This window comes from Mustela putorius, unplaced genomic scaffold, assembly GCF_011764305.1.
Source record: "Mustela putorius furo isolate JIRA1106 unplaced genomic scaffold, ASM1176430v1.1 tig00003875_pilon_pilon_pilon, whole genome shotgun sequence".
NCBI lineage: Eukaryota > Metazoa > Chordata > Mammalia > Carnivora > Mustelidae > Mustela > Mustela putorius.
This window is the reverse complement of record NW_025422026.1, coordinates 5,838,008-5,858,804: the sequence shown is the minus strand read 5'-3', so window position 1 is coordinate 5,858,804 and position 20,797 is coordinate 5,838,008. Positions and strand designations below refer to the sequence as shown.

Below are 20,797 nucleotides of genomic sequence, written 5' to 3'. Positions count from 1 at the left end.
CTACTCCAGAGACTGTGAAATTAGACTTCACCCAGCCTGTAGCAGCTTAAACCATGAACAACCTAATGAGTCTAGGTAGATGGCAATCCTTGGAACGCTCACCGTGAAGATTAACCTCACTCAGGTACCATGCTGGAATTGGTGAGGGAGACAGGGCAAACACAAAGATAAGGATAATCTAATCAAGCATGGAAAACACACAAGCTTATATAAACTAAGTAACATATGGCCAGAAATGGCACTCTACATGGTCCATAGAGATCATCATAGCCCAGGGTGATGAGGACAAGCTTTAGGACAGTAGGATTCGAGCTGAGCCTGAATGACAGGCTGGATTCAGTTACAAAAAGATGTGAAAGGCAATTCAGGCAGAGGCTCTGGGCAGGAATTACAACGTGACTAAGAGTGGTCCAGTCAAGCTGTAGCAGAGGTATCTGGCAAGAAGAAATGGTAAACAAGGCCAAGATAGAATCGGGACAACTGTCGACAGCCTCGAATGCCTGGCCAGGGGGTCAAGGCTTGATAACAGGACCAAAACTGGTCTGTGCTCAAGGGAGCAGATAGTCTAATGCGGGCTTTGGGGAGGGGGGGATAATAAATTAAAAAAAAAAAAAAATAGGGGTGCCTGGGTGGCTCAGTGGATTAAAGCCTCTGCCTTCAGCTCAGGTCATGATCCCAGCGTCCTGGGATCGAGCCCCGCATCGGGCTCTCTGCTCGGTGGCGAGCCTGCTTCTCTCCTCTCACTCTGCCTACCTCTCTGCCTGCTTGTGATCTCTGTCTGTCAAATAAATAAATAAATAAATAATCTTTAAAAAAAAAAAAGATATATAGATATAAATAATTCCCACCTGCAGGATCAACAAGAAGGAAGAAGAAGTAAGGTTAGAAAACCTGACAGACACAACTGAAATCAAGAGGCACCATAAGTAAAGACAGTGCTTGACCCATAGTTGGAATCGGTGTTAAAAATATAAATGACATTAGGGGTGCCTGGGTGGCTCAGTGGGATAAGCCTCTGCCTTCAGACCAGGTCATAATCTCAGAGTCCTGGGATCGAGCCCCACATCGGGCTCTCTGCTCAGCCGGAGGCCTGCTTCCTCCTCTCTCTCTGCCTGCCTCTCTGCCTACTTATGATCTCTCTCTCTCTGTGTGTCAAATAAATAAATTAAAAAAAAAAAAATGACATTAGTGGGGGAAGGGAGGAAATTTAAATACAAACTATATTTTGAAAAATAGTATTTTTTGATGTTAGACTTCAACTATGTTAATTATGCTGTGGTTAATTTATTGCATTAATTACAGAATTATGCACAACATATAAGACAATGTCCTTGCTCTCAGGAGATGTCTGCTAAAGTATTTAGGGATGAGAGGTCATGACATCTGCAATGAACTCGGATGGGTCGAGAAGAAAACCATATATGCATATAGAGAGATGTAAAAGCAAGTGTACAAATGTTAATAACTGGTGAATATTAAGAATAGATTTAAGGAGTCTACGGAGAGAAATGACAGGTTTTAGCAAGTGACTGGCTATTCCTAGCAAAGAAGCGGGAGGCAAAGTTTTGAGGTTTTGAGTGCACTCGCCAGAGGATGGTGGCTGCACCAGTGGAAAAGGGAGGCTGGAGGAAGAAACGGTTTTCAGGAGACAAGGCCAAACCTGGCTCTGGATAAGAAGTGGCGGGAAGAAGTGAGATGCTGGAATGAGAGGAGGGAGAAATGCCTCCAGCAACGGGAAATACAGGCATGGGACTCAGGCCATCCTGGACTAGAAATGACAAGTTTGGGAATGACCCAGACGGATAATTTAAATAAGACAACAGGATGAGATCTAGGCTAGAAACAGGAGTGCGAGAAGAGTGAGTTAAGAGATGACTGACGACGTAAGTTAGAGACAGAAGTGGGAAGAGAGTAAGAGCCGAAAGGGTTCTGTGTAACAGAAGCACCGGTGGAAAAAGGACTACGAAGGCAGTACTTCATGAAGAATCGGTAGCACTGAATGCTGCAGAAACCATCCAGAAGGTGATACTGGCAAACAGGATTAGGAAATTATAGTGCCTTTTGGGTGAGAATGAAAACCAGGAGACAGGGCTCCAAAAAGGGAACAGATGAAGCAGAAATGCAAGACTGGATGTGAATCACTCACGCACTCAAGATGTTCACCTTAAATGCAAGACTGGAGATGAGACACCAGTTAAAAGGACGGCAGAAGCAAGGGAACAGGTGGGTTCTGTGAGAGACAGCGGCCCCAGGAGAAGGAACAGATACAGACAGCTCCGAGTCACTGTGGTGTATGGTGGGGAGAGACAGGAAGGGATCTGGCTCTCCACATGGGATGAAACACACTTTTCTTTAAGCCAGGAAGAAAGGGAGGGCGAGGAGGTAAGCAGACTTAGGATAGAGAGGTTTCTTCAGTCCAGAAGGATGGAGTTCAAGGTGACATTCCTATTGTCTTCTGACAGGTCCTTTGCCTACCTAGCCCTAGAAGGTAAGCCTGAATTAGCAACCTATGCGAGTTCTATGTGAGGGCAAGGACAAGCCTGAGGTGGAACTAAAAAAAGTCACCTGCTGAAAGACACCTTCCACACTATAAAGGTGAGCCGGGTGAGGCCCTGGCTCCTTGCGCCATCACTTTCCAAAGATCTCAGGGAATCTGGAGGCTAATTTCCTGATGTCACATGAGCAACTAAAAATAGACAGGTTATAAACTGTGAAAGGAATCTGCAGCAGCAGCAAACTATTTTATGGAACTTACTTAAAGATAAGACACAGGAGAAAGAACAACATTTTGTTGGCTTTTTATTTCCTTTTAAAGCCACGCCCACTGGCAGAGAGGGACACTGGGTTTGACCTATGGCTCTCCTTAAAGGAAATTACAAGACAGCACCTTGAACAATTGACAAGCTCAAAGCAACTCTAAATGCTTGCAAAGAGGAGGTGAAGAGGTCTCTGAAGTTTCTAAGATTCTTTCACATGGAAAGGGAGAGTGACCTCCTCAAAAGCACCAGTGAGCTCTGCCTTGAGCCTACTGGGGAGCTCCAAGGGAAGTATATCTGGCAAGAATGGGCTTCTGTGATTCTCTTGTACCAGGCTGCTCAGGGAGTCTCAGCACTAAGCTAGCTGTTAGAGAGAAAACGTCACTCACTCCAACATCCAACCTTAAGAATGCACTCACTGCACTCGCCCGGAGACAGTCATCCACATCTCAGGAGGGTTAACGGAGACGGAAGATCCTCCTGAAAAATGACAAGAAAGTCCTCCAGACAGCAATGCTAGCGATGATGGATCTAAAAACAACTACCTCGTTGAGATGAAAATAGAGTAAAAAGGATTATGGCTTAGCAATGAGTTGTAGTCTCCTAAAAAATCATTCGCTTTCTCCAAGGGCCATGGGACACGGTAAAAACCAGTTGAAGGAAACGAGGAACCTGTCCAAGGTCAATAGCACTGGACACGGCATGAGCCCAGCTGGATAAAATACATGTGGCAGGTCCTATCCCCTTGCTGGCTATCTCCCACCTTTAACTTGGCACAGGGGGACAAGAGGCCATGTCAAAGTGATGCCAGCAGCACAAATCTGAGAACGTGTACTTTGTACTTCAATTCTGCCCAACAGTCTGCTTCCCTACAGAATACCACCTGACCTTGAACGATGTTATAAATGTCTGAGTCACTCTGTTCCTCTTTGGGAAAATTATAACCTTTACTAGCTAGGTCAAAGACCCTACATCATGATTCTTCCAAAGCTTCACTGTCACCGGATTATGCCAAGGGAACTCATTTTACAATCAACATAAAACAACTTCTCACTCCACTAATGTGGCAGTCAAGCATCATAGTGACATCACTGCTCTCTACCAAGAAAAAAAGTATGTCTATAAAAACATGAACGATGACATAGGCCGAGTAATCTCATGTGTGTGTTAAAACTGGTAACAGATCTTAGCAAAACGCTCCCAAAACTATTAAACTTCAGTTATTAAGTGAAACACAACATCTGGGACTACTCCCAGAGTAAAAAGCCACAAAAAGAACATAAAGGTGTAGAGGCAGATAGAAATAACCTAGGCTTTTAGTTTTCTAGTAACCCTGGTTAGGGAGAGAAGGTACCTTATCCATATGGAAGATCAAATCCAATTCACAAACATTTTCAAAACACTTATCCAGGGTCTCCACAAAAACCTAGGAAACAAGGAAAAACAGATCAAGAAACAGGAACATATTCACATCTTCATAAATGTCACATTTGAAAGCACAGGGGGGCAGTCACAATACTACTTACCTTATGATAAATCTCAAAACAAACCAAAAAACTACCAGCTTTAGGCAATCACCCTACCTACCCCAATTTAAGGGGCACAGTCAAGGACAAAACAATCTTGTTTTTAGTATAGCAATACAACCAGCGGCAGACACATGGGGTTTTCTTTCCCCCTCTATAAGGTGCTAATTTTCACAGAAAAATAACAAACTGAAATACCACCTGCTTGCAGTCCTTTCCGCAGGCCTTTGTGTATACACACTCAAAAACTCCCAGCTCCTAGATGCTCTCTTTATGCGCCTTCAGACAAAATCCCCCTCCAAAGGTAGCCACCATCCTGATTCCTATCATCACAGTTTGGTTCTGCCTGTCTGTGAATTTACACAGGTGTCAACATACAACATGGACTCTCTCGTCTGACTTCTTTCATTCAACAGTGCTGGTGAATTCCTCCGTGTTACTCCATGTCATAAAAGCTTGTTCATATTCACTGCTGCATAGTATTTCACAGAAATATTTATGCATTCTCCTACAGATGGGACATCTGAGTTGTTAGCTTCTGACTAGCTCTAAACTAAGAGAAATGGGGCTGCCTTGGTGGCTCAGTCAGTTAAGCATCTGCCTTCAGCTCAGGTCATGATCCCAAGGTCCCGGGATCAAACCCTGAGTCCGGCTCCCTGCTCAATGGGAAGCCTGCTTCTCTCCTGCTTTCCCTGCTTGTGTTCCCTCTCTTGCTGTCTCTCTGTCAAATAAATAAGTAAAATCTTTTAAAAAAATAGAAATGGAAATCCTATTTCTAGCACATTTGGAAAACTCTTTGACATTATTTATATTATTTATTTACTTATTATTTATTCTTATTTTATTGTATCAGCAATTCTACACCTATGTACATACCCAACAGAAATGCATATATATATATGCATATGCCAAAAGACACATATCGTAATTTCACAACAGCACTATCCATAACTCTTTACATTTTTACCGGGGGGGAACATTTTTCTGTAGAGGTAACATACTTGCATAGGACTTTATTTTCAATCCCTGTGCTGGGTACTCAGTGAGCCCTTACCATCTAGCAACCCAATTCCCTCAGTTTCGAAAAATTTTATCATATACTTTAGTTGAGAATTTCCCCCTTTTCCTGTTCCTAATCTTTCTTTTTGGAGCTGCTTCTACTAAGGTACTAGACCTCGTCATTTTCTGATCCTTTCCCTTCCAGTTTTCTCTCCGGTCTTTAATTTCTAAGAGAATATTTTGTTCCAACTTTCTTATTTAGTTTTTTTAAATTTTACTTCCCAGCAGCTTAAAGATAGGGGTTTGTTTGTTTTATCATTCTCCTTCCTTTTATGGTCTCTACTTCCTCTACATTGCTTTTTGCGGTTTGTTCACTTTAGTCTCCACATTCCATGTTACAGGCTTTCCTCAGATTACTGATTATCCTTGTTTGTTTGTTTTTTTTATTTGTAAGAATCAAAGGCTCACTGGAAGCTCTGCAACCCTAGCTGTCTGCTGGGGACCCTCCCCTTCATCCCTTTAGGCCTTTTTATTCCTTCCCCTCAGACTGCTCCGATTTCTCAAGAGAGATTTTACAACCTGCAGCCTGAAGACGGAAAGACTAGCTATCTGAAATTTGGGAGCTGAGTGGCGGCAAAAGGCTAGGAAGTCAGTATACAACATTCACAAGGCACACATTCATCTGATCCTCCAGCTGTGTACCATCAACCATGTTTGGTGTCCCCCAAAGCAGAGACCCGGAAGTGGGGCAAGGACTTAGGGATCTAACGGGAGCTCAGGCAGCTTTCCCTGCCCACTCTGCGCCACACCCAGCGGCTGTGCTGCCAGCTCTGTGCCTCGTGAGGCTTCTTCGCAGTGTAGCAGCTTGGCTGTCAGCCTTCTCTACTGCTGGCCCAGGATGTGGCTTCCCTGGACTTGCCAAGTCAATTACCATATTCTTTCCTCCGTTCAAAAGTTCCTTGCTATTGTTTACTCTCCTGTTCTGTCCTTGTGTGTCTGTGTCGGTGTGTCCTCTAGTTTTAGAGGAAAAAAAATTAACTTAGAAGTGTGGAAGTTCCCAATAGGACTTAAAAAAAAAAAAAAGAATAAACTGACAAAGTCAAAATTCTTAACAGAAAATAAACCGTGAAAATACTCTGCCAAGAATGTTTAGAAAAACATTTGACTAGACATCAAAATTCATTGCAAAGCCCTGGTCATTAAAATAGAAAAATAGGGGCGCCTGGGTGGCTCAGTGGGTTAACCCTCTGCCTTCGGCTCAGGTCATGATCTCAGGGTCCTGGGATCAAGCCCCACATCGGGTTCTCTGCTCAGCAAGAAGCCTGCTCCCCCCCCCGCCCCCGCCTGCCTCTTTGCCTACTTGTGGTCTCTGTCTTTCAAATAAATAAAATAAAATCTTTTAAAAAATAAATAAATAAAATAGTAAAATACAGGGGCGCCTGGGTGGCTCAGTGGGTTAGAGCCTCTGTCTCAGCTCAGGTCGTGATCCAGGGCTCTGGGCCCTGCCTCAGACTCTCTGCTCACCTGGAAGCCTGCTTCCCCCCATCTCTCTGCCTGCCTCTCTGCCTACTGGTGATCTCTATCAAATAAATAAGCAAAATAAAAAATAAATAAATAAAATAGTAAAATACTAAGATAGAAATAAAATATGGATTGATGGACAGGATATAAAATACTTAAACAGGGTGCCTGGGTGGCTCAGTTGGTTAAGAGTCTATCTTCAGTTTGGGTTACAGTTCCAGGGTCCTGGGACTGACCCCCAAGTTGGGCTCCCTACTCAGTAGGGAGTCTGCTTCTCCCCCTGTCTCTGCCTCTCCCCCTGCTCGTGTTCGCTCTCTAATAAATAAGATCTTTAATAAATAAATAATAGATAAATAAATAAAATGCTGAAACATATACATGTGTATAAGAAAATATATTCTTCTCCCCCTACCAGATGTGATAAATCATTTTAATTATTATCAAAGGCATAATCCACTTTTGGAAATTTGTTAAAAGGTTAAAATTCATACAAAACCTGCCATAAATTAATACAAATGTAGATTAAATGCATCTTATCTATCTCTTATAGCAATACCTTCCATAAACAAGTAAAGGTGGGCTTTTGCTTTAATGCTAAACAAAGCTGGCTCTAGAATTCTATGCAATTCTAAACAAAATGAATTATCTGAAATTATTTTCCACTTATTGTGAACCTCAATAAACTAAATTCAAAAGCAAATCATGATAAAATCTACCACCGTCTTGAATTCTGCAGTCTTAAGTATTTCAGACAAGCTATGCTGAAAAGCCACTGCTGGTAAGCCCAATGAAGGATGGGACACATCACAGGCACTCTGGGTTTTGAAACTTAAGAAAATTAAGAAGCTGATTTTGTGTGTAATACTTTTAGATGCACTCTAGGAAGACCAAAACCATGAAAGCCCTAACAGTCTGTGGAAAAGTCACTGCAGCCTACTGTCGCCAGGCTGCCTCCATGCCTAGAGCTCCCACACCCTGTGTCATATTCGTGTAGCCTCCAGCGGTTGGCATTCCCAAATCCTCCTCCTCTCCCTCTACCATGCAAGCCTCCTCCTCTTCCCTGTCCTACAAGGTGGGGGCACTTCATTGTACATGGGGCTTCTCATGCCAAGAAAATACAAATTTTTTTAAGGTTTTATTTTAGTTATTGGGGGGGGGGAGATTACAGAGGGAGAAGAGGACTCCCTGCCAACCAGAGGCCCTGAGATCATGACCTAAGCCCAAGGCAGACGCTTAACTGACTGAGTCACTCTGGCACCCCAAGAAAATACAATTTTGACAAAGGTGATATTTTGAGTTGGTGGGGGAAAGATGCACTGGTTGACAGTGTTGGGACAAACGGCTTTCCTTCAGGGGGAAAAATTAAAGGTAGTTACCTATCCCAAAACAGACATAAAATACCTTACAGGTGTTACTAAGTGTAAAAAACAAACTAAAAAAGCAATGGCAAAGCCCCTTTGCGCCTCTCAGGTCTCTCATGGGAATGGATTCAGTCTGTGGGAAGCTTCTGGGTGGCTGGTATTGTTAAAAGTGCTGCCCCAGCAGCTAGGACTCTGGAGTAAGATGCCCAGAGCATATGTGAGGAAAGGGAGACCATTATTTCTCAGCATCACTGTGCCAAGGGGTTGTTTTTACTAGAGAGGGTTAATGAAATTAAGATTAGCGTATTAGCTGCCTTGAGCTGACATAACAAAATAGCACAGGCTGTGTGACTTAAACAACAAAAATTTATTTTCTTAGTGTTGGAAGCCAGTAATCCCAGATCGAGGTCTGGCAGGACTGGTTCTGATGAGGGCTCTCCTCCTAGCTCACAGTCAGCCACCTTCTTGCTGTGTCTTTGATGGTGATGAGAATTTCTTTGGTTTGTGCACGTGGAAAGACAGAAATCTATAGTATCTCTTCCTGTCTTATAAGAACACAAGTTGTTTGGGATCAGAGCACCACGCTTATAAACTCATTTAACCATAATAACGTCCTTAAAAGCACCCATCTCTAAATATAGGCAAAGTGGGGGTTAAGGCCTCACCATATAAATTTGAGGGGATGCAATTTAGTCAGTAATAACTGGATTCTCAAATAGACCAATAAAACAGAATGAGATGAAATAGCTCCAGAAAAGCTATCCCCAGATAAAGATTAAAAAAAGAGCAGTCAGATGTATGTTTCTCCTAGAGCCTCAAAATATCATCATTTGAGATCATGATCAAGATCAAAAGAACATGAAAGTCAGATAATGTAGGAAGAAAATGCAGGAGCCAGAGAAGAAGCAGAGTATGCTAATGTATGAAAAAAATAAAGAAGCTACAGATGCAGAGAGCAAAATAATAAGATATGTATCTAAAAATAAATCCTCTAAGAAATACAAATTTGAGAAACATATTGACAAAGAACATTCTTCTTATAAAGTAAAGGAGAGATTAAATATATCTGAAAATGGTGAGGACAGACACAAACACAAAGAAATTAAGTCACTGAGAGGCAGAAGTCATTCAAGACCAAAGTCTCATTAAAGGCATCATTACAGTAGAAGCAAGGAGTGGAAATGTCTCAATCCAGGAACAGATACAGAAGTCATAATCCAGAAGCAGAGAGAGGAAGAAACCATGATCCAGAAGCAGGGGAAACACTGTGGATCAGATCTGGTTCCTGCTCACCAACAGGTATAGGGGTAGAAGCAGGAGCAACGCTAGAGGAGATGTCAAGATATAGAGAAGACAATGGAAAAACCAAGAAGAGTTAACAGAAGTTTAACTCAGACTCCTAGTCTACCTCTCTTCAGAGACAGAAATAGCAACGAGTGCACAAAAAGCTTTAGCTAGGGAGCTGGAAAGGGCAGAGGCTAGAAATTAAAAGAGCAAGAAAAGGAAACTGCTTAAAACAAAAACAAGAATTAACCACAGGTATGGGAGGCTCTGTTCTCAATGCTGTGGCTCTGTAGGCAGTGCAGCGAGCTCCCCTTGTCCATGGTGGTGCACCCCTAGACCCCTGTGGGTGCTAAAACCATGGGTAGTACTTAACCCTGTAGAGACTATGTCCTATATGCACACACCTATGATGGTTTAGTTTATGAGGCCTACTAAGAGATTAACAATAAAAAAACTACAACAATTATAACAATATATTGTAATTAAAAGTTACATAATGTGGTCTCTCTCTCTCTCTCAATATCTTACTGTTCTGTACCACCCTTCTTGTGATGACAAGATGAGAACATGCCTGATGGTGAGATGAAGTGAGGTCAGTGATGAACGCACTGCAACGTAGCATCAGGCTACTACTGACCCTCTGATAAGTCAGAAGGAGGACATGCCTCTGGGTCTTGGCTGAGCTGGTAACTGAAGCACGGAAAGTGAAGCCGTGCATTAAGGGGGACTACTCTGACACCTAAGACAGCTATGGCTCAGATGTTAGCCCAAATTAATATTTTTCAGAGACGAGAATGGTCTTACCTAGCTATTACAAGCCTGCAGTTGTGAATCCAGTGAAACCTGCTGAACAAGGGGAAAAAAAGAAGGCACTGTAGCAAGGCAAGAGAGAAGGGGATGATTCCATGCCTGCTTAAATACAGAGTTAAGCTGAATTTTGAAAATAAGAACCAAAACATCCAATTTAGAAAAGTAAATGATATTGTTAAGTGAAGATGAAGTTGGAGAGAGCTGAGCTGATGATGAAGGAAGTCCCAAGCCTAAGCAACAGGAAGAAGTAAGGTTGACTATAGAACATGGGGATTAGGAATGCTGACCCTACTCCACTTCCCACATAATCCAAAATCCATCTATAACTTGACTCCCCCCAAACTTAACTACTAATAGCCTACAGCTGGTAGCTGGAAGCCTTACCAATAACACAGTCAACACACATTTTGCACGTTATATGTATTATACACTGTACTATTACAATAAAGTAAGCTAAAGGAAATATGTTATTAAGGAGATCATAAGGAAAATATATAGTACTGCACTGTATTTATTGAAAAATATCCATGTATACGTGGACCTAGCACAGTTCAAGGGTCAACTGTATTTGGAAATCTAGTATGAAATGGCAAGATTGTAATGGATTCACTTTGAAAAAGATCACACTTCTAATGTTCTGGACTTTAAAAACTTCTTGTTCTGAGGTCAGGTGCTTGTTCACAGGAGGGCTAGCATTCCAGCTTGCGTGGGTATCACACTGACTTTAATTTATTGAAAAATAAGATCCTTATTACAAAAAAAGTAGTAACTATGTGATGCAATAACAGGCATTAGCCAATGCTCAGTGGTAATCATTTTGCAATATATAAGTGTATCAAAACAACAGACTGTACACTTTAAACCTGCGCAACACTATATCCATCAATTATATCTCAATAAGGCTGGGAGAAAATCATTTTTATAAAAATCAAATCAGTGACACTAGTATTACTGTTGTAATCAGGCTAAACCTCCTTCCATTAAACTTTCCAAGAAAAATTTTTTATTCCATGAATTCTAATTTTTAAATAAATAAAAGCTGCAGGTGGGATAAAATTTCATACATGGATTATTTATGTCATCCTGGGTACTTTTATACTTAACTTCTTACAGTTATTTTCATCTCTTGAAACATGAAAGAAATGTTATACAGATGTTCTGTAGACTATCTGGCTATTTTCTACCTAATCCAGCGCAGATGAACTGGGTGGTCATGGTGATAAAAAAGGTTTTCTCAGGAGAACAAATACTGTTAAAATGGCCATACCACCCAAAGAAATCCACACACTTAATGCAATCCTCATCAAACACCAACAGCATTTTCACAGAACTAGAACACAAACAATTCTAAAATTTGTATGTATATTAGGACCTTCTTTGGAAAAAAAAAAAAAAAAAAACAACAAAACTTGCACGTAAGATCTGAAAGAAGAAATTAATAAATGGAAGAAAATGTGGTTTTTAATTCATTTCTAAGCATAAATCCAACAGAGACTTTTGGGACCATTACAAATTATTCAAGAATGTAACAGCTGAACAGACGGTTATAAATTATAAATATCAGAGAATATATTTAAAAAGAATTGCACCCACGGGGAGTAACTGGTCTTACCGAGTATCTGAACCTACATTAAAAACAGTAAGACAGGGGCGCCTGGTTGGCTCAGTGGGTTAAGCCGCTGCCTTTGCTGCCTTCGGCTCAGGTCATGATCTCAGAGTCCTGGGATCAAGCCCCGCATCAGGCTCTCTGCTCAGCAGGGAGCCTGCTTCCTCCTCTCTCTCTGCCTGCCTCTCTGCCTGCTTGTCATCTCTGTCAAATAAATAAAATAAAATCTTTAAAAAAAAAAAAAACAGTAAGACAGTGTGCAACTCATGCAGAAAGAGAAACACAACTCAGTGAGACAGAATGATGAGTAAAAACAAAGACTAAATTATGGTTATTCAACTGACCTTAGTGAGTGGCTATCACATGCCAGACACATACCATTCTACCCTGGGACTACCTCAGTCAACAAGTTGTGCTCTCGCCAGGCTTATGTTCCAGGTGTGGGAAGAATAAGGCATATAAATAAGATCTTTTCTATTGTCCTAAGTGCCCTGAAGGAAATGAGCAGGACGATGGGACGGGGGTTACTTCATGAAAGTCTCAGAAGATCCACATTTGAGCTGAGTCATGAATGATAAAAAGAGTCATCTGAAGAGCTCATGAGGAAAAGAACTTACGCAAAAGCATTCTAGGGGCCCCTGGGTGGCTCAGTGGGTTAAGACTCTGCCTTCGGCTCAGGTCGTGATCTCAGGGTCCTGGGATCGAGCCCCACATCGGGCTCTCTGCTCAGCAGGGAGCCTGCTTCCTCCTCTCTCTCTGCCTGCCTCTCTGCCTACTTGTGATTTCTCTCTGTCAAATAAATAAATAAATTCAACAAAAGTGGCAAGTTACCCCTTCCTTATACAGCTGATTTTTGTACTTGCCACTCAGATATCCCAAACTAAGATAAATACCAATTAGGGAATATACATCACATGGTAACAATAAAGAGAAGCAAAGGAATGACCAACACAAAAGTCTGAGGAGGGATGCAATGAATGAGTGGATGGAAGTAAGGAACAGTATATACAAGCTTTATGGAACTAGTAATATACTGTTTCTTAATCTGAGTGATAGCTTCATTTTACTAGCATCTTGAAACTATATTGCCAAGTTTAACAGATTTTTTTTGTATATACATGTTTCACAATAAATACAATTATTATTATTATTATTATTTTTTTTTTTAGAAGATTGACTTTTTTTTTTTAAGATTTTATTTATTTATTTGACAGAGAGAGATCACAGTAGGCAGAGAGGCAGGCAGAGAGAGGGGGAAGGGAAGCAGGCTCCCTGCTGAGCAGAGAGCCCAATGCGGGACTCGATCCCAAGACCCCGAGACCATGACCTGAGCCGAAGGCAGCGGCTTAACCCACTGAGCCACCCAGGCGCCCCAATTTTTTTTTTTAAGATTTTATTTATTCATCTGCAACCCTGGGAAAGGCAATCCCCCATTAACTGAGCTTTTTCCCTCAAAACATACTTTTGCATTTCTTGGTCATTCATTTTTTCCGATAAATTTTCCCTTCAACAAGTTCTGTAACATTTCCTGATGGAATTATAATTGGTTTCCCACTTAATTTGTTAATTACTCTATTATCTTTCCCAACAAGGAAAGCACTTGTAGCTCCATTTATTTGAACTATTCCTTTGTTTTTTCCTTTAAGATTTCATAATTCTATTGGAATTGTCAAGTATTCCATACCAAGTTAATTGCCAAACACTCAATATCCTATGTCACTACTGTGAGGGTTTTTTTAAATTATGGTTTTTCTAAGTATTTTCATGAAATGAAAAACTCAATTTTGATGGATTCATCTCATAGTTTACCATTTTGCTCATATCATCCATTACTTATTATTATAATGCTTGCTGTTTTTCCCAGGGTTGCCAGGTATATAGTCAGGCCATACTATAGTGAAACTTAGTTCTCTCTTCCTTTATCATGTAACTTGTTTCTTTCCTTTTTAATCATTCATTACAAATGTTTACTCAAATTAGAGTAAACAATAAGAGAGATCCTTGTTTTCATGAATGACTGTAAATTTTTCTCCTGAGGTAACACTGGCTCTTGGTTTTAAAACTAAAATTTGCTGGGGTGCATGGCTGGCTCAGTCAGTAGAGTGTGTGACTCTGGGTTCCAGGATAAGTTTGAGCCCAGTGGGTTCAGGATGCAGAATAAATAAATAAATAAGTAAATAAAGTGGCAACTGGATGGCTCAGTCCATTAAGCAGCCAGTTCTTGGTTTCAGCTCAGGTCCTGATGTCAGGGTTGTGAGATTAAGCCCTGCAATGGGTTCTGTGCTCAGCAGGGAGTCTGCTTGGGATTTTTCTCTATCTACCCCCCCGCCCCTCCCCTTGCTCACATACTCTCTCTCAAAATAAATAAGTAAAATCTTTTTTAAAAAAATAAAAAGCTTTCTATAAAAATAAATAAATAAAATCTTGGGGGAAAAAATAAATAAAACTAAAATTTGCTGCTCTGAGAAAAATAACCTACATACTGGAGAAAAGAAGGAGAAAAATACTTTTCACTATATACTCTTGGTTTGCCTTCTGAATTTTGAACAATGTGTATGTATTATCTCTTCAACAACAGTTTATGATAAATAAATAAATGTGCACTAAAAATCAAGCAAAAATGCTTCCTATTCCAATTCAAGAGCATTTGGGGAATAAAATTTGGATAATAATTTCTCTCTGATGCAACTCTATCAGTCTCCACTATCTTTCTTATTGCTGTAGGAGAGTCAAAGAACTTTCCCTTATTAAACTAACTGGCATCCTTAGAATAAAGACAATTTGGACACAATGAATATTTCTTCTACTATGAAGTATTCCGGAAAGAGAAATTTCAGAGCTAGAAAAGAACTTGTAAACTTGTAAACCCGATCTTAGCCAAAAGGCCGAGAAGCGATCAACTTGTAAACTTGTAAACTGAAACACACAAACACAGAGAAGAGCCGAAACAGAAAACAAAAACCCTTAAGCCAAAAAAAGCATAAAATGATTTAAGACCACACTGTTTATTATTAGGACAGACAGAAACAAGAGCCAGGTCTTCTGACTTCTTGCTACAAGTGATTATTGGCTAAGATCTTCTTTAGTAATTCTGTACCAAAACTAATCCACTGTTTCAAGTAACATTTCTTTTGAGAGGCTTTTGGATTACTAACAAATTTACACAGTAAAATACACTTAAATAGTGTCATTTTTTATATTTTAAAGATTTTATTTATTTATTTGACAGAGAGAAATCACAAGTAGATGGAGAAGCAGGCAGAGAGAGAGAGAGAGAGAGAGGGAAGCAGGCTCCCTGCTGAGCAGAAAGCCCGATGCGGGACTCGATCCCAGGACCCTGAGATCATGACCTGAGCCGAAGGCAGCGGCTTAACCCACTGAGCCACCCAGGCGCCCCAATAGTGTCATTTTTTAAATTCTTAGTTTAAGAAATACCTTACGTGGAGCTCTGGGTGTCTCAGGTGGATAAGCGACTGCCTTCAGCTCAGGTCATGATCCTGGTGTTCTGGGATCAAGTCCCACACTGTGCTCCCTGCTCAGCAGAGCTTCTCCCTCTGACCCTCTCCCCACCAACTCAGTGCTCTCTTTCTCTCTCTCAAATAAATAAAATCTTTAAAAAAGAAAATAAAAGAAAAGTTTAAAAATCTAAGATTAAAAAAAATTTTTTTTAAGATTTTATTTATTTGACAGAGAGAAAGACAGCAAGAGTGAACACAAGCAGGGAGAGTGGGAGAGGGAGAGGGAGAGGGAGAAGCAGACTTCCCGCTGAGCAGGGAGCCTGATGTGGGGCCCAATCCCAGGACTCTGCGATCATGACCTGAGCCAAAGGCAGACACCAAATAACTGAGCCACCCAGGTGCCCCAAAATCTGCGTTCATTAAAAAAAGAAAAAGAAAGAAAAAAATATCTTATGCAATAAGAGGTTTTATTGTACTTCAACACTTAAAAATTCTAATGAATCTATCACGGAGTCAGGTTTTTTAAACCCTTTCAAATTTTCATCCTGATACTGGATTAAGTGCCTTGTTGTTGAACTAATTTGAGTATTTACATTTTGAAGTCAGCTATTTCAAATACATTAGGAATACAACTATGTATATCATCTTCTAAAAACAAGTTGATATTTTCTGACTTTTACCCTCAATATATTAGGCCAACTATTTATTGATTTCGCTGTCTTTTCAAGGATCAAACCCTTTAGTTCCTGTTATTTCTACATTTTATCTATCTTCCCAAATCCAATGCTTACTATTTAATAAATGTCCATTACATTGTAGAGTTAATTTCTTTTTATCTTGCCAATATAGATACTCCCAATAACTGCATCTCAATTTTTAAACTACATTATCACTATTTCCTTTTTTTTCTAAAACACTTATTATATGCCTATTTTTATAGCATTCTATAGTTTACCATACTATAAAATACAATGTCACAATTGAATCCTATAATCTATTACTTCTAAATTCATGGTAGATCTGACTCAAATGTAGGTTTTTTGATTCTAGATCTTAAGCTCTTTCTGTTATGCACATTGACTCTCAATGTCCAATCTGACTCCAATGTTTTAAGAAAGCTTTTTAAATCTTATCTTAGAGACAATTTTTCTTAGATAACTTATACTGTTATGTACAATATGTGAATATAATGTAGGAGTTTTTAAATTACTCATCTTAAATCATTTTCTGAATGTAAAAATTTGTAGCCAGAGAGTTCTAGTTCTCTGTAATTGTTAATTAGGTTTCAGTGCAAACTTCTATTTCAGTGCTTTATTCAAGTCACTTAAAGGAAGCATACCTAAAATTTCACATATAAAGTGATGGAATTAGGGCCAGTTGCTGGCTCAGTTGGTAGAGCATGCAACTCTCACTCTCGAGGTTGAGTTTGAGCCCCATGTTGGATGAAGAAGTTATTTCTAAGAAAAAAATCTAAAATAACAGAATTACACTAAATTAACGGTTCCCAAGTTAAAGTCCCTACACAGCTCAGTTTTCCCAAAGACGATGAAAAGAATCTGTAACCCACAGGACATCTGGGTGGCTCAGTCAGTTAAGCGTCTGCCTTTGGGTCAGGTCATAGGCCCAGTGTCATAGAACGGGGCCCTGCGTCAAGCTCCCTGCCTAGTAGGGAGCCTGCTTCTCCCTTTGCCTCCCTTGAACCCCCAGCCCTGGCTGGTGTTCTCTCTCTCCATACACACTCTCTCTCTCAAATAGATAAATAAAAATCTTTTTAAAAATAATCAATCAGGGGCACCTGGGTGGCTCAGTGGGTTAAAGCCTCTGCCTTCAGCTAAGGTCTCTCTGCCTGCCTCTCTGCCTACTTGTTATCTCTGTCAAATAATTAAATAAAATCTTAAAAAAAATTCAATTGATTGATCTGTAATCTATTTTAATTTACAAAAATCCTAAAAAAGAAATCATGTTTACCTATGTTAAGATTGCACAGACTAACTAAAATATTAAGTCTCTGTCTTAGGCTAGAATTACAAGTGAAAATAAAAAGTATGAATTCTTTTTTTTTTTTTAAAGATTTATTTATTTATTTATTTATTTATTTGACAGACAGAGATCACAAGTAGGCAGAGAGGAAGGCAGAGAGAGACGGAGAAGCAGGCTCCCTGCTGAGCAGAAAGCCCAACGTGGGACTCGATCCCAGGACCCTGAGATCATGACCCGAGCCGGAGGCAGAGGCCTTAACCCACTGAGCCACCCAGGCGCCCCAAAAGTATGAATTCTTAAATGTCACTTGGTTTAACAGATGAAAAAAATTTCAAAACATGGTATGATACTATAATTTATAATAAGAAAATATTTGGTATTCATCGCTGTTTCTGGCATAGAGCTCCTAAGTGATAAAGGAATTTGGAATGTCCTAAATGATAAACGTGACCTGTTTATGTTAATAAGGTGACTTTTAGAAGGCACCTAAAGATGAGGACTGGTTGCTACGGGAACCAACCATGCAACTGGAGGACTGGAACTTTCAGTCTTACCCCTGATCTCCAGAAAAACCCAACAAGCCAGTATTTGGAGAGCTTCCATGTTGGTGGACTTTGGAGAGTGGCCTGACTAGAAAGGGCATGGAAGCCCTTTCCCTATTCTTTGTCCTATAAATCTCTTCTATCCTTTTAGAGTAAGCAGGTAATCTAGTAAGTACCATGTTCTTCTACTAGAGAGTTCTGTGAACCACTCTAGCAAATTAAACCCAAAGAGGAAGTCATGGGAACCTCCGATACATAGCGAGTCACTCGGAAGCACAGGTGACACCAACCCGGATTTGTGACGGGTCTTTATCTTCAGGTAGATAGTGTCAGGACTGAGTTAAATTTGTGGGTCACCTGGCCACTGCCCACAGAGAACTGAGTTAACTGCTAGGTGGTGGTGGAGGGGGAAATGGTATCAGAATCATACGTGAAAACCAAGGGCAGAGAGAGAGCTGGATAGAAACCAGTGAATCCAAAAGCTCCAGGAGTTTTTATGGGTTGCCAGGAGCTTTCTTAGTGCACCATATGGTGGACATCTGGCAACTCTCACCAGTATCAGTAAAAAGACTGACAACAAGATCTACAGGATAGTGACTCAAAAATCCAGTGCAAATTCTCTTTGGTGGCCGCCATCATTAGCTGACTACACATACCTGGATGAGGTCCAAGATTCCAAGTTCGCTCTCTGACGAATCCACACAGAACACAAAGTAGAGTGTGGCATAGTGCCGGTAGATCAGCTTGTAGTCAGAGCCACCGATCAAACTGCAGAAGATGGGAAACACTTACATGGCTATGTCTTAAACATATCCAAGAGAAACCCTATGACAAAGAATGAGAACGGTATGCAACAGAAAGGGGAGGCCAGGCCAAACAACAGGCCACTTCTACCACGGGAACAGCAACCAAGTGTGGCAGAGGTGCCTAAAGCACTTTAGCTCACCTTTTCTCCTGTCATCCTCCCAAGAACCAAACACCTAAATGAGTAATATCTGAAGCACAACCATTCAAGAGCTTCCAAACAGAATTGGGTCTCTTCCTCAGCAGCACAGGTACCCACCTGACACCTGAGTACTACCTCAAGGGCACCCAACAGTGGATACACAGGCAGAAAGCTGAAGCCCATCATTTACCTTCCACCTTCCAAGAAGTTACAGATGTTGTCATCTCGCTTGAGAACTAGATGGAAGGTCTCTCGAACAATCTGCTGTTGAATTTCTTCTGGCTATGGAGTAAAAGAAATAAAAGTGAATCAGTAGCAGGGGAAGGCGGTCTGACAAATTACATTCCACAGACGGGGATGAACAGGGATAGATGTGCTTCCAAGCAGTAAAGATCTGAACATTTGGTACTGGTTTCCAGAAAAAATAAAAGTGATGAGTAAAGGAAAAATAAAAGGGGAATCTATGGAAAATGGGTAAGACTCAGTTACAGGAATTAAGCTAGGGTATATTTCCCTGGACATCAAGTCACTAACCATTACTGTCTTGATAGGTAAGCCCATACTTCCTTATGGTTAATAACCAAGGAAAGGAGTGGGGTGCCTGAGTGGCTCAGTCGGTTTGGCATGACTCTTGGTTTCAGCTCATGATCTCGGGGTCATGAAATTGAGCCCCACAATGGGCTCTGCTTGAGATTCTCTCTCCTTCAGCCCCTTCCCCCACTTGCACACACTCTCTCAAATACATAAAATCTTTAAAGATTTTGAGAAAGAGAGAGAGAGAAAATAAGTTGAGGGGAGGGGCAGAGAAGCAGACTCCCCACTGATCAAGGAGCCTGATGCAGGACTCATCCCAGGATCCTGGGATCACGACCCGAGCTCAAAGGCAGATACAACTGACTAAGCTACCCAGGTGCCCCGAATCAATAAAATCTTTAAAAAATAAAAACCAAGTAAAGGAGAACTGACAAAGTCTCATAAAAGGTCAAAGAATAACTAGAAGGCCCAGTCCTGAATATTTTGCCTTCCCCTAGAAAATATCTACGCTGAGGTAAATAACAAATATCAATGGGTCTAACCCCTCAAGGAGGGCAAGATTAAATCGTATAATCATGTTTTTAAAAACTGAATTTTCTGTCTTCTATACTGGTAATACGGTATTACACTGAAAATGGGGAGTTACTCACCAATGAAGTATTACTGACAGAAAAAGTTCTATTCACAGATTAGAATTTTGAACAGTTATACTTTTTTTTTCCACTACCATAGAGGAGAAAGCTCAACTGTAAAGACACCTCTTGATGACTCACACGGATTTCTGTTTACAGAGGAGGTTCATAATAAGTATGGGTAACAAAAGAAGGGAAAAAAAAGATGATGAGGGGCACCCGGGTGGCTCAGTCAGTTAAGCCTCTGACTCTTATTTTCAGCTCAGGGTATGATCTCGGGGTCATGGGACTGAGCCCCGCCACGAGCTGTGTGCCCAGCCAGAAGTCGGCCTCAGATTCTCTCTGCACCCCCACCCCACTCTCTCAAATAAATAAATAAATCTTTAAACAAAGAGAGAGAAGGATGATAGGAGGAAGAAACTGATCATTAACACAAAAGTAACTGAAATCTCTAGACCAATGCTCTCACATCTCAATGTGCAATCAATCACCTGGGAATGTTATTAAAATACAGGTTCTGATTTAGTAGGTTTGGGGTGTATCCTGAGAGTACACTTCTAACAAGCTTCCCAATGATACCAATGCTGCTGGTCTGGCGAATCCTACTTTGAGTAGCAAAGCTTAAGGAAACTTTCAGATTGGATTTGCCCTAAGAGTCAGAAAATAGATTCAAGTAATGTTAATCCCTTCTTTCTAAACCATTGAATTAAAGTTTGAAATGGTTATTTAAATAAAGACAAAAAAAAAAAACAGGGAAAATGTCATTGTGGAGAAATTATTTTTCATGACTTTGACTCAACATGGATAAACAGTGGCTCCTCAGTATTTACTGAATACTACCA

General features: G+C 40.6%; 1 protein-coding gene across 2 annotated transcripts in view; it reads right to left on the bottom strand.

The window, feature by feature from the left end:
• The window catches only part of LOC106003384 (adaptor related protein complex 3 subunit sigma 2), a 54,332-nt gene that overhangs the window by 29,448 nt on the left and 4,087 nt on the right, over positions 1–20,797 (bottom strand). Inside the window, exons 2-4 of one of the 2 annotated variants that reach the window (XM_004763740.3) lie at positions 18,980–19,071; positions 18,500–18,611; positions 4,111–4,182 (exon numbers count right to left, since the gene is read on the bottom strand). In XM_004763740.3, coding sequence (XP_004763797.1) covers positions 4,111–4,182; positions 18,500–18,611; positions 18,980–19,071 — 276 coding nt within the window. Of the gene's footprint in view, positions 1–4,110; positions 4,183–8,379; positions 8,709–18,499; positions 18,612–18,979; positions 19,072–20,797 lie in introns of those variants that run through there. The other variant, XM_045067299.1, reaches the window with a different exon arrangement.